The sequence below is a fragment of the Rissa tridactyla genome, chromosome 9 (genome assembly GCF_028500815.1).
Source record: "Rissa tridactyla isolate bRisTri1 chromosome 9, bRisTri1.patW.cur.20221130, whole genome shotgun sequence".
NCBI lineage: Eukaryota > Metazoa > Chordata > Aves > Charadriiformes > Laridae > Rissa > Rissa tridactyla.
This window is the reverse complement of record NC_071474.1, coordinates 16,174,896-16,189,534: the sequence shown is the minus strand read 5'-3', so window position 1 is coordinate 16,189,534 and position 14,639 is coordinate 16,174,896. Positions and strand designations below refer to the sequence as shown.

The 14,639-nt window shown below is 41.1% G+C and overlaps 1 protein-coding gene across 1 annotated transcript in view; it reads right to left on the bottom strand.

The window, feature by feature from the left end:
* Positions 1-7,652: 7,652 nt before the first annotated feature.
* MYZAP (myocardial zonula adherens protein) overlaps positions 7,653-14,639 on the bottom strand; it is a 61,609-nt gene continuing 54,622 nt past the window's right edge. The window contains exons 14-16 of the mRNA XM_054215490.1: positions 12,673-13,368; positions 11,776-11,998; positions 7,653-10,827 (exon numbers count right to left, since the gene is read on the bottom strand). Coding sequence (XP_054071465.1) covers positions 10,690-10,827; positions 11,776-11,998; positions 12,673-13,368 — 1,057 coding nt within the window. The 3' untranslated portion in view covers positions 7,653-10,689. The remainder of the gene's footprint in view (positions 10,828-11,775; positions 11,999-12,672; positions 13,369-14,639) is intronic.

The following is a 14,639-nucleotide window of genomic DNA, read 5'->3' as shown; positions in this document are numbered from 1 at the left end:
GCCCTACAAAACTTCATCTCTCCTCTCCCTGTTTTAAAAGGTAGGAAATGTGCATTTTGGGTGACAGTCACCCATAGATTCTCAAGCCATCAGCAAAAGGACACTCTGATCTCTCTAGCACAAAACAAGAGGCAGAGCCCCTTTTCTGTGGAAAAAGAATATAACCCATAAGACAGGCATAATGGGTGAAATCTGAAATGGTGTTTTGCTGATTCCCTTTATGCTAAAAGGCAAACACAATCAATAACCTTGAGCAACTACTTATAAGATAGAGAACTGAGCTCCCCTGAACATCCAGCTAATATACCTGACCTGTACTCTGTTTTGCAGGAGGATTCTGATATTGCAATAATTGGTGGGTTGGGTTTTGGGGGGAGTTTTTGGTTGTGGCTTTTTTGTTGCTTTACTACTTACAAAGTGGCAAATTGTAGCTTTACCATCTACTGAGATATTTACTTGATTAACATTTTTTTCTACATCCTTTTTTTTTTCTTTTTTAAACTTTCTCTGCATATAATATAGGTACGTGGCACATAGGTACAAAAGCCAGCTTGTAATGTATGTACTTAAAGGTTTGTTATCTTTGGATCTCTACAAAACTTTGTACAGAGGAATGACTTAACATTTCAAATGTACATATGTCAAATGTCTCAACAGCCACCAAGTACAAACCTTCAAAGTTCCCTTCCTCTCTACTGCATGGCACTTTGAGTCAAAGGAGGGGTCAAGACATAGAGCTCGAGCTCTTTTGCCTTTACACAAACAAACAAAAAGAACGCATAAAGAGAATTTACATCTGCTAGAAATAATTTGAAGATAATTTTATTATGGTTTTCTATCAGCATTTTTCATTCTTGGGGAAAAGTAATCAATGTTGGAACAGGGCACAGCTTGTAAGACAATTACCCAGACTGCCCCATCCTTTCGGCAAGATCAGAAAACAAAATTGGAGAAGGTAACCAGAACTGTCAGTGAATTTCAGATTCAAGATCTGATGAGCAAATTCCATTAAATTCCACAGGAGTTAAGGTTGCTAAAGCAAACCCTCGCGTTAAAACCCTTTGTGTTTTAATCACAAATAGAACTGAACAGTGGCTGCCCTGTAAGAGAGGGGTATGCTGAAGTTATGGCATGGGGCAGCAGACAGAACAGCAGCAGCACATCCTGATTACCTGTTTACCTGGTCAGCACAGAGCTGTTATCTGCAGTCAGTACTTTGACCAGCACGGTTTTAAGCACCTGCAGATTAGAACCTAACACCTACCGATACGGGATCATTCAACAGATAATTCCTCTGTTGCAAGAGCTTTTGCTTAATAGTCACAACCTACATTTTCCGCTCAGCTTCATCCATTCAGCTTTATTCCCTGTCTTTCCTCAAATGCATATCTCTGAGTAACAAACCTCTAAATAATTTGTCTTTCTCCTCTGTGTTCCTATAACAATGAACAGATTATACTGTCTGAACTACAGCACTATAAATTTCCGGTGCGTAGTTTCAGCAATAAGGAATTAGGTATTCTAATAAATACAAGGTTAAAACTAGGAGAAATTAATTACCAAGCTATAGATCAATGAGCAAGAGGTGAAACTACGGAAGAGATGCTCTTATTAGATTATCAGACTCAAGGCTGATTTATAGTTTGCAGTGTGCTGCCTTATCCATCATTTTTATAGTACATAGAAAGGGTTACAAAGCACAAATTGCCTTTTTTTAATTAACGTTGAAGTTTTAGATAGGCTCAGATCAGAATAACCAGGCTAGGTTACATTTATTTTTTTTCTCCAAAACATGAAAGCAGAAAACATATTTTATTGATCTGGGAGAGCTGTGACAGAACTGAATAATACAATACACTTGTCAGCCTGCAGCTTCCTAATATGCTTGCCTATGATTTGCCCAGAAATGACAACAAGCTGGGGAGCAGCCCGGCTGAAAAGGCCCTGGGGGTCTTGTTAAAGAGCGAGCTGCACCAGCCAGCGGTGTACCTGTTCAGCCTGGAGAAGGGAAGACTTCAAGGGGACTGAACAGCAGCCCTCCAGTACCTACGAGGAGGTCATCAAAAGACAGAGCCAGGCACAAGCTGAAACAAGAGTGTTTCAGACTGGGTTTAAAGAAAAACTTTTCCCCCTCAGGATGACAGTCACACATAGGAACAGGTTGCCCTGGGAGGCTGTGTAGTCTCCATCCTCGGAGGTTTTCAATACCAGACTGGATTAAAGCCCTGAGCAACCTCAACTGGCCTCACAGCTGACTGCTTTGTGCAGGAGGTTGGCCAAAAGCACTCCTGAGGTCCCTTCTAACCTGAACTGCTGTATGAACCCAAGCCTGACTCGGGATGCAACAATTTTGACAGCTAGCATAGAAGGGACTTTCCGAATCGTACTCAAACACAATTTTGCCTCTTCCACTTCTGAAAGGGATAATGACCTGTAGGTCAGGCTAACACAGCAGTTCCCTAAAACCTTCTTAACCTGTTGGTATAGCATAACTCAACCAAGTAGCTCAACAACGTGGGCAGCTAGCTTACACTAGTGCTCCTGCTAGTGACAGCCAAGGTAGCAAACTGTAGGAACATGTGCTGATGTTGACAGCCTGGGCTGTGGGGAAGCATAAATTAAACTGAAAGTGGCAATGGAGATTACTGAATCTTGAATACTCTTCAGAAGAATCCCTCAGTTTGTCCAGGGCCCCTGGCAACAAAGATACAGACTGTCTTAAAATAATAATAACAAAATTTTAAAAAAGCATGAATGTAGTCATTTTAATATAATGTGTAAATAACCCTGCATCGTCAGAGACATGATTCATTCTTTCTGAAATAGGTGATTTTGCAATTATAGCCCACACTAGAGGCTTTTCTAAGGAACATAAAAGTTGCATAAAAACTGAGCATGCTTTTACTAGCCGTTCCCTTATCACAGTTGTAATATCAGAACCAGATCTGGACTGCACCCGGTGTTTCATTCAGTCTTGTAGCTTCATTGCTACCTCTCTTAAATACTTTGGTACACATAAACATCTCTTCACTGTCTATAAGGGATACCATGTTCTTAGCACTACCATGTTACCAAAAATAAAAAAGATAAGGAAAACTTTTTAAAAATATTGAGAATACCTTTAAAAATTATTATTTATAATTTTCTTTTCAGCACAATTTCAGTGGTTACCATAGCTGGAATGAATTACAGTGCACTGCCAGGATTTTCAGAAAAGGCCCTTCCACCCCAGGAAAAGTTCAGTTGCATTCTGCTTTAATGGCTCTTGGCAAGCTTGCACTATTGTTTTTGTACAAACAGAAGTAAATTTGATATAAATAAAAAATGGAACTTTATGTGAATGAAGCAAACATCAAATTCCTTAATCTTCAAAAGAAATTCTATCCCTGAATAATTAACTATGATATATTTATAAAACTAGAATAATTGAAAACAGAATTCTAAGTTGATTCATGTGGACTGCGCTGAAATATTTATTATTGCAAGTCCAGAAGATCTGTCTGGGTTTTGTCACTGGAAATGTCTAAACTCAGTGTCCAGATGTTTATTTAAGTTGCTCCCACATAGTTCTAATGTCAATTACCAGGGGTTATCAGAGAGCATCACTGTGTATCTTCCTTGACTAATATTCTCATTTCTTCTGCATCTTTGATGTTTTCTTTCATTAAAATTCCTGGCTCACAGCCACAAAAATCTGCCATGCAGGCAAAAAACTGGTCTGCAGACATGACATATGATGATGCCCAATGTCTGCGCAAGGATAATATTTATCATCAGCTATCATTTAAGCAGTACTACAATCAGTACGATGCCAATTTTAAGCAGCTCAGAGAAATACATCTGAAACCAGGGAATAAGAACTTCTAACCAATATGAAATAACTTGGGCCAGTAAAGAAAATATTCTTGCATATAATGAAGATTTTGTGAATCTGTTTTAGGGTTTTTTCCCCCCTTCAGGAAAAAGCAGGGGGAAAGCCAATGACAAAGTAATTTCACACATAATTACAAATGGAATTGATGGATCTGTAACTCTGGAAACCACAATTACATTGAGACTTTTATAGTAACCAGGAGACAACACAGGACACTCATAACAGTGACTTTTAAACAGAAAGAGTCTATCACACAGTCTCTGAAGATTTCCTGTGTTCAAATGCAAATAGTTGGCTAACACAACTCATTTATTTTTTTATATATATATTTCTGTTGCCCAAAATCAGTTGGTTCATTTGGTTTGTAGGTAAATTCTGGAAGAATTTTTAAAGATTGTAAGAAAACAGAAGAAAATCAATGCTAACTCAATATAAATGGAAGTAGAGATATAAAACGGCTGGAGAAAATAATGCCAATGCCACTTCATATTTTCATGTTAGTACCCAAATACACCGGGTTCCTCTCTTCTTGAGGAATGTTACCCCTTTTACTTCTAATCAATCAGTAGGAGACAGACACCTTGCAACTTCGATGGATAATGGTCTAAATGACTTGGAAATGTAAATCTCATTGATTATGCAATTTACTTCTCTTCCCCCACTGTCAGTTTGGGAAGGTGCATCCACCTACCAGACAAAGCCCTAACAGCTGAGCATTCAGCCTTGCTGAGAGTCACTCTCCTTCACTGAGTTCTTATACAAATGGTGTCACTGTACCTCCAGATTCAGTTGCGATTCTGTGTGCACAGTAACAAAATCACACAGCTTCTTGCAGTATCTCAAGTTTTGCCACAGGATTTGCGCTCATTGCAACACAAGTTGCACGCAACCTGCATGCACTGGGAAGGCAGTGCAGGTGATAGCTTCAATTCAGAGATGGATGCAGGAGTTCACGTGCTGTTATAAGCAGAGCCACAGTACTCCCACCACTGTCTCACTGATTTCTGAATAAATTAAATGTATATGTTACTAGCATCAAGTAACAACTGAGAAACCATTTTTCAGAAAAAAAAACAAAAACAAAACCCCAAACAACAACACAAAAAAACCCCCACCAAAATAACAGAAGGAAAACATGGACAGAAGTTTTGCAACTGAAATTTCTATTCAGAAGTGTACAAAGAATATCTCCTACCAAGCGCTCAGCTTCAGAGACTCAGCAAAACCTTGGACTGCAACTCCTTGCCAAATTATATCACTGCCTTAATCTAATAAGAAACTACATTAATACCAGCTGTGTGGATGGAGGGAGGAAATATGAATATGTTCATTAAGTATCATGGCCCCACTTATCTCCCTCATGACTTCAGTGGAGATGTGCCAATTCGTGCATGACACAATTATGGTCCCCAATATCAAACCTGGAAGAAAAGCAATGAGGGTGTCACTTAGTACAAATTCTTACAAATTTCCCGGTCAAGAAATCTCTCTTATACTTACTGCCGGAGGATGCGTTGACGCATATTTGGATGATTAAAAGATAATACTTAGTTCAATGATTCTAGCAAGTTGAAAATCAATTTGCTTCCCACACACATTTCATTGTGCTCGTTTGTGTCGTCTCCTCACATTCAGTAATTGGTTTGCAACTCTTATTCACATATTCCCTTGCACACAGAGATTAAACAAATCGCAGAGCCAATATCCCAGTTCAACAGAGCTCTTGCACTTAAATGTTCCTAGAGGAATAAAGCTGTGACTTCAATACATGCTTTCATGCTTCACCAAATCAAGCGCCAATTTAATAAAATCTTAATAACCAAATAATCAAAACAGTTGCCTTAAACAAGAGATGAGTAAATGCCTCTAAAGCTTTGCATACATATGGAATAATAATTACAGTATTTACAAAGGAGTCAAATGGAGTTAAGCACTCGTATCCCATGGAAAGTCAACATAAGTGTAAAATGTTTGGACTACAGTCAGCTAACATTTGCCTGCCACAATGTCAGCAGTGACACAGCACTGCAGAAGTGTGAGAATAAAACACAATCATTAGCTTACTGAAAAATAAAAAAAAATACCACAGCAAAATAAATGTTGTTTTCACGCAGCTGTCTTTTCTACTTCCCTTTCCCTCTCAGAACGTGGGAGTTCACAACCCAAAAACAAACATTAGGAAACCAGGAAATCTCAGCGGTGATCTCCACACATACCACCCTAAGAGCAGTGGACTTGCAACAAAACATGAACCACAAACTCAGGAAAAATACAGTTCAGTTAGCACCTCCCTGGAACAAGACCACACCATGCAAGACCTACTCCCTGAAATATTTGTCCTTACAAGACACTTTGGAGAAATTACGCTTCCCTCTTATACTGCTCTGAAAAAGAAGCAAGGCTGGCAAAACAGACAAAAGCCATCTTCTCCAACAGCAGAATCTACAGGGTAGGGCACAGCTTCTTCCAACACAGGACTCCCATTCCCTGTCCCCTTTATGCCATTCATTTGATATAAAAGGCCAAGAATTCATTGCAATTCCCCTGACCCAAGGATACTCCTTGCAGGCGCTAACTTGCTAAAGGCAGATGATAAGACAGATGCTACCCAAATTAGGCTAAAAATGTTCTGAACAGGGTCCCACGACAGGTCATTTTCACTGGCAAAACCCAGAGTGGTACACAACTGAGATTGCAGTCAGCCTCCTGGATGCAGGGAACTGGCTCTGCAACGGAGATGCACAAAACAACCAGACAGACAGATCTCCACCAACGACTCAGGCTAGTCAGGTCCTACCTCCTCTGCGAGACTGCTAAAGGCTGCCAGCTTGTGGTGTGTCTGCGATATGGGAATTGTCTGCAAGTTCCATACAGAAACCCCCGAACTACTGCCCGGGGCTGCTCCTGGAGCACGACCAGCTTTTGCCATGGCTTTCCGATCAAGTTTCGATTCATCAGGCTGTAGCATCTGAATATTCTTTTCCCTGACTCCTGATACCGCGTCCCTGTGGTAGGTTCAGAAACTCCCCAGCACAAAGCCATGGTTTTGAAATTCTCTCAATTTGCAGGCCGTTTCCTCCACACAGGAACTTGCAGCTTACCATCACTGACTTTTTTTTTGATCCCCTGGCCCTAAGAAGCAGTTCACAAGCCACCAGATGGAAAACTACTAACAGAACTGCTGGCCTGTCAGCTTGGTCTAACTCTGAAAACCAGGAAAAGCTTATGCATCTTTTCTACCCTTAGTTACTTACAGTCCCCCAAAATAATTAAGTACAGCAACATTTAGGTCTTCTTTCAAATGTGATTTCCCAAATACTTAACAAAAATTTTCAGGCTGTTAAATCCTCTAGATCATGCCACCACCACAGCTGGCAAACCAGATTGCATGTTCCCTCTCTCTGGAAAGGTTACAGCTGTGAACAGAAACTCTGTGCAGTTCGGGGATCAGGTACTCCAAACAATACAAAAATCAAGGGACTACAGTTGCTACTGCTGTTACCTGCCTCACGTGCAACAGCTCTCAGACTTGCCACATACCATTTAAGCTCTGTCTGTGCCATCTTTCAGACCTGCAGGATTGCCCAGCTTTAGGTCTCGCAGATCTTTTCTCATCCATTTGCATTCCCAAAAGTTTTCTTTCTCTGCATAGCAATTGTTTCCCAACCCCACCTCCAATGTTTTCCTTGTGGAGCCCTGAAGCAAAAGGTTCTAGTTTTCCCAAAATTTGACTGCAAACTTTACATGGTCAAAACAAAACATTATTCACACACAGAACTTCAGAAACATATTATCAATTCTTTATTTTCTTCTGGCTTAACAGCCCACTCCACTAAAACTGGCTTAACAGTCCACTCCCAAAATAGAGAGCAAGCTCCTCATTCTCCATGTACATTTTGAAGTGTTCTGGAACTGGAGAACAGTGAAATGTACAACAGAAACACCATGCTCGATCAGAAACTTAATTCAGTATGACTAAACCATTCCACGATTCATCCTCTTATTCTCTTACCTTTTACAAACTTCTGGATTGTACACCCTCCTTAACATGGAGCTCTCTTTATACCAGTCTCTTTGCTTTCTTATCACTCACAAAGTCTTCATTCAAAGTACGTACCTGTGCTCAGAACCTAGGACCAACAAGCCCCCATGAAAGCTTTGCAGTAATACAAACCCTTTGGCAATACCTTAAAATTCATACCTTAATCTTGGTTTTGTATTCACGCAGCACACTCTTCCATGAGGACTACCCCAGCACTGAGCTGAACAGTTGCTAATTGCGTAACAAATATATAATGCACCTCACCTGTTACTAGAGTGGTTTTTTTTATTTTTTTTCCCTTAAGGGTGAAGTTCGCCCATTCAGGGGATCCACTTTGGCAAAGTCCCAACATGTTGAATCCTATCAAAATACAGATCAGGAAAATTGCCTCTGCTTCACAAAATTTAGAGAGCAAAAGTAAGCCTTAAAAGCGCAAGGAAAGAGCATAATTTTAGTTAGCATAAGACAGTGGTCAGCAGAAGCCTATGTTGAGCTAGATTTCAGTAATCTAGCAAACAAATTCTTAACTGTGTAGCTTTGTGTAAATTCTGTTAGCACAGAAAAGCTTAAAGAACTTAAAAAGTGTGACAGCACAGTCAGTACAGGGACAATGGTGATGATCTTAATGAGGGGGAGAGAAGCAAACAGGCCTGGAAGTGGTAGCTTGTGCTTCATGCAACAGCAAAGAGAAAGCCAATGCATTTCTGAGGCCTCTCATCCTTAAGCAGTACAAGAGACTGAAATAATGGCAGGACTGATGACAAGACCCAGCTGGATGATGGTGGTCTGAGAGACGAACTGCATCCACAAGAGAAGAGCGCCCCACTGGCCTGTGAAGGAAGACACTGAGGGCAGCAATGCCCTGCGGATCAGATGGGTCATGACTGAAAATGTCCCAAAAAATAGCACTGATAAAGACAAGTGACTGTGAGAAGCTGGAAGGATGGGTGGTAAAAAGGAGGATATAAAGCCCAGAAGTGGCAAACACCTGCACAGTCTGAAACCAAAATAGGAAAGAAGAAAGGATAGCCTCAGTAGGAGAGCAGCTGTGGCAAAAACACAAAGACATTCAGGTCTCTGCGAGATATGCAAGTGACTGAGGTACACAGAAGGTGCCCAGATGCACAGCTGGTATTTATATGGAGTTACAGAACGCGGCAGAAGACAGCAATGGCGGGAGGATGCATGACGCATGGCAGAAGTTAAATGCAGACACAAGCAGTGCTACGTCCTATGAAAGGGAATGCATGATGCAGGGGTGCAATATATGAATTTGCTTTAGTGACAGGAGATAAGTCTTCTGAGGGAAAAGGAAGAGCAGACAGCTGATGAGAAGCCAATGAACAAGGAGAACAAGAAACCTGTGAGAGGAAAGGGTAAGGGAAAGAGGCATCACAGATGACCTAATCAAAAAATACCACATGTTAGCTTAGCAGCAGTTCCACCTGTGAAAGTGCATTGCCAGGGTATGGACTGTGCCACAGGGATTGCGCGGGAGAGCTCGTGGGGCACGTGGGGGAGAGTTACTGCCTGCTAGTAAAGTGCTATATGCGCTCAAGAAGTGGCAGAAACTTTCATCCCCATTTCTAGATGGTATCATGCAGCTTTCTGAATGACTCACATCTGGAGTTTCCAGAGACACCTTTCCTGCAGGAATATGTACACAGCCAGGGCGAGCCTTGCACACGCAGCTGGCCTGCACACACTGCTGCTGCAGCAGCTTGGAAAACAAGCGTTACCACGCTATATGAGGAATCTCTGAGGTTTGTTTTTTAGAACTGAACTCATACTAGGGCTGGAATATCATTGTGAAATACTTCTCAGGTGTGTTCCTTATCTTTCAAAACTCACATTAAAAGGCAGAAAATGTTATTATAAGGAAGATTATTTTTTTATCTTCAAAGAACAGCTAAAACTGCAAAATACACAAAACATTTTCTCCAAGAAAACCAGATCTCTTAATTTACAGGATCAGACTATGAAAAAATAGTATTCCAAAGTACGAAAGTGGTGTACAAAAATATGGAAGAACACCAGACCTTTAATAAAAATATTAAAAGTCTTCAGATGAACTTGATCTCTTGATGTGCTTTGCAGTAATCACCACAAATGAAATGGCAGTCCCTTAAATCCCAAACAGAATTTGAGTTACAAAATAACTTGAAATTCTTAATCTATTTACAACATAAGCGCAGAAAGTGTTATTTTAAGGTGCAGGTACAGAAAGAAGTTCTCATGAGATAAGAAGCTAACTTACTGCCTTTCACGCGTTTATTGTAGCTGTCTGGGGATGTATTCTCACTGTATGGTAAAAGCAAGATAATCTTAAACAGATAAAAGTATCTCACATTTATACAAGACAAGAGCTTTCATACATGCAGGCAGTTCACAGGCACCTTAGCCTACTTTATGGACAAGTGCGCCAATGCCCTTTGCAACCACACTTCTGTGCAGAAGAAACTTTCTCTTACAGCTGACTTACCATAGCCTCCAAAGAGCTCACTTCGCTGTAGCTGAAAACTATGGGACGTTCCACAAGGACTAACTGATTAACTTGGGTGCTCAAAAAGCAGTCCCCAGGTAACACCAGGGTTGCCACTTAACAAAATTTATATTTATGAAGTTAATATTGAACCTTTCCCATAACTGTAATGTTAAAATTTTAAGAAAAAAATTTATTAGATCAAGCATTCTCAATATCCAGGTTTGGGTTTTAAGAAGTACTGTATAAAGATCAGTTACGTGGCTCAACCTCAGACATCCCTTCTTGCATTCAGTCCTCTGCTGAAAAATAATCTTCATCTCTCACTTCTCTGTATTGCATTGAGGCCTCTCCCTCTGGTTCAAACCTGAGCATTTTTATATTCAATCTCTCTGCAAGCTTCTGTGCTGCAAGCTTAGCTTGCATTTCCTATATAAAAGAGAAAAAAACAGGACACAAGTTAGAAAAAGTGTTCATTTGTCATTTTTATCCTGGTCATGAAAAAACAGACTAAAGTATAAACTTGACATAATAATATTAGTAATTGCACAGCAGGCTTAAGTAGAAGTTTCAGTAACTAGCAGAGAAACTTCAGGTTTCTTTTCACACTCAGACGTAGCTGTGCTATTAATATTTCAAGACCTTTTTATAAGAGTTGCAACTCCCCAGGTGTCAGTCCTCACCTGTGATACACCAATGACAGCTTTAACAGAACAAAATCAGCCCACGTAAGAGAGCAGCTGTGCACAGTAGCCATGTAACAATAGCAATGCTTGTCTTCCAGCAACCTCAGCACTTTAAAGTGCGAAGATGACTAAATTAGCATGCACTTTTAAAACAATAAGCAGCAACAAACACTTTTACAATAGTGTCTAATTAAAACATTAGCTTGGCACTAACTGGAAGGTCAAAAATCAAAATCCATTACAACAGAATTTGAAGAAATTGAGAACTTGAATTCTTCAGGCACAGCATAAATAAAGCCAAATGCAGACACCTGCATAATTTAAGAACAGCAAATACTGCTAGGCCTTCACTGATGAAAGGGCCAAAAGCTCTTTAAAGACCAATAGGCAAAGTAAACATTTACATTTCTAGTCAGAGGTGAAGTGAGTGCAATAAGGTTAGCGAATCAACACATCAAGAATAACACTAGATTTTGTTTAGTGCTGGCATAACAGTTTCAGAAAGGATTCATACATTATTTAATTATATCATTAAAACAATCAAATATAAGAAAACGTGCCTTTCCTCAAAGTCTGCCCATCTCAACTTCATCATCAAACTCATCAGTATGAAAAGATCCCTTTATGCTTTTTTTTCCAGGAGTGTTCCAAATTATATAATTACTTTTCACACCAAATCTTAAATTCGTACCTCATAAGCTTCTTTTTGCTGTATCTGAATTGCTATGGATTCCTCTATGGATAACAGCTTAGCTGGGGAATGGTGAAGCGGTGGCAGCCGAGCTGCTGTTATGTCATTCAAATGTTTCTTATCTCTAAGCCGTCTTTCTTCAGTAGTAATTGGAGAGCCAGATCCCCCAGGTGACTGACTGGATGAGGAACCATGTGATGATCCACTCTGCTCTCCTGATAATCTGGAAGAGAGAAAACATAAAAGCTGTGACCCAAATTTGCTGCACTAGGTTGAAAAACTTCAGTTCCAAAACTTGTTCTTTTCAATATCTAAGAGCTGAAATGAAATCTGAAGTGTTATGACAACATAAATGATTAAAAAATAAGCAGTGCTTGGAGAAATTAAAAAGATTTCTCTGCAGAGAGGCAATATCCCAAGTTACTCCTCATAATGAACCAAAAAAAGGTATGCCAATTAATTGGCAAACATGCAACAGCAATGTTTCAGGAGTCACATGAAATGTAAACTGCTACTGCTATTGGTACAGAAAACATGAATTGCAATTTTTCTAGAGGTGCAGGAAAAGCAAAAGCCTACGTGCTATTAAAGTTCTACAAGTTCTAGAATCAATCCACAAGAAAGTTTTGCCAATTGTTTGTTTTGTAGCCTAAGCAATGAAATTCTATGAAGATTCATGACAATTGCTTCAAATGGGTGGAATCAGACTACCGCTCCATACTGAGATTCTGTGGTACTTAATGCTAAAGTGCCAACGTATTAACCTCACACGTCATATAACTTCAAATCTTTTTAATCGTCACAAGAAAATAGACCCACCAGGCTTGTTCTGTATCATTTCTAATTTTATACAAGTAAATTATTTGACAAAAGGTTTTTCTATTCCATAATACTTACACATTTGTTTTAAATTTGCTTTTTTTAATGACTGGGTTCTTGGCTCTAGACTCTAGAACTTCAATATAATGTGGTGTCTTCGGGTGCAGGCTTCCAAAGATATTGCCCTTATGTTTAGCCACATTCTGGTGTTTTTCCAATACTTTTTCACTACTATCCCCATCTACAATTGTAACTTTTTGAAAGGCATCAACCAACGCATCTTTACTGCTGTCCAAAGCAGCTGTTCTTTCTGTACCATCCTTAGTATTGCTCTGAAACACCTGCTGATCGTTTTTCAGATGACTGCTTGTGTCTGACTTGGAGATGACTTCACAAGAAAGATTCTGATCTTTTGTAACAGTCTTTACTTCATCGTTTTTCCTCTGAGTCCTTTCATTTTCCAGAGCTGTATTTGTGGTATCTTGCTCAACACATTCTGCCGCCTGCCTTTGGGAAGAAATCTCAAAAATTTCTTTAATATTAGAGTTTTCATTAAAGACTGTGGAATCTTCATTGTTTAGCGTGTCCTCGTTTAGGATAACTTGCTGCTTGCTTGTAATAATCTCCTCCTGTTTCCCCTGAAACTCCAACCTGACAGCAGACAATAGCTCAGCCGTCCTCGCTAATTCTTCCTCTTGTAAAATGGCAAGTGTCAGCTTTTCAGCAAAATCGGAGATCTTCTTACCCTTATCTGGAAGCCTAGCAATGAATTTCCTAAGACAAAAAGACATAATGATTTAAAGGGGTATAAATAATCCTGCTTCAATCTGAGATACAGAACTGTTTCATTATAATAGTTACTGTGCCAGGTTTCTCATTCTAACATTAAGTTTTTTATTTACATACTAGACTTCTGAAAAGTGGTAAGATGCAAAGCACTTGCAGTCTCAGATGTACGCTGTGATAAAGCAACTATCACTTTTTTCTCTGCTCAAAGATATAGCTGCTGCTCTGAAAAGTGCAGTGTGCAAATATTGTTTAGAATCTTCATCAAAGCGGAGTGCACAGATTTTTCTGCCTGCATCCAGATTTTTCTCTGTGTGTCCAGCTCTGGAGCCCTCAGCACAAGAAGGATATGGACCTGTTGGAGCAGGTCCAGCGAGGGGCCACAAAAATGATCAAAGGGCTGGAGCACCTGTGCTACGAGGACAGGCTGAGAGAGTTGGGGTTGTTCAGCCTGGAGAAGAGAAGGCTCTGGGGAGACCTTATTGCGGCCTTCCTGTACCTGAAGGGGGCCTACAGGAAAGCTGGGGAGGGGCTGTTTGCAAGGGCATGTAGTGACAGGACGAGGGGCAATGGTTTTAAACTAGAGCAGGGTGGGTTTAGGTTAGACATTAGGAAGAAGTTCTTTACACTGAGGGTGGTGAGACATTGGCCCAGGTTGCCCAGAGAGGGGGTGGAGGCCCCATTCCTGGTGACATTCAAGGCCAGGCTGGATGAGGCTCCGAGCAGCCTGATCTAGTTGAAGGTGTCCCTGCTCACTGCAGGGGGGTTGGACTACATGGCCTTTACAGGTCCCTTCCAACCCAACACATTCTGTGATTCTATGATTCCCAGAACCAACCACAGAGTTGTTACTGTACGTGCCCACGGGCTGTACCACCACCCAGATGCGTATAACTTAGAGGCTATTCCCTGGCTGTGACCTTGGCAGCCCGGGCAGGAGAGCGCTGCGCGGTTCCACAGGGACAGAGGGGCTCCAGGGCGGCCGGGGGGGGACAGGGCCCGCGGGGAGGCCCTGAGGGAGGAGCCCCTCACCTTCACAAAACCCCGCTACTGTGGCAAGTGCCGGGAGCCCCTGCGAGGTACACGCAAGTTCATCGACCCCCGAAGGGACTTAAACCAGAGGAAGAGGTTTGGCCGCTGCCGCGTCCCGCGAAGCCGGCGGGAGGCCTGACCCGCTCCTCGGCGCCCGTGCTCCGCCTGTCCTCACCGGTCCGCCAGCAGCCGCTCCTGCCGCCTCAGCATCTCCCGCAGCTCGGGGA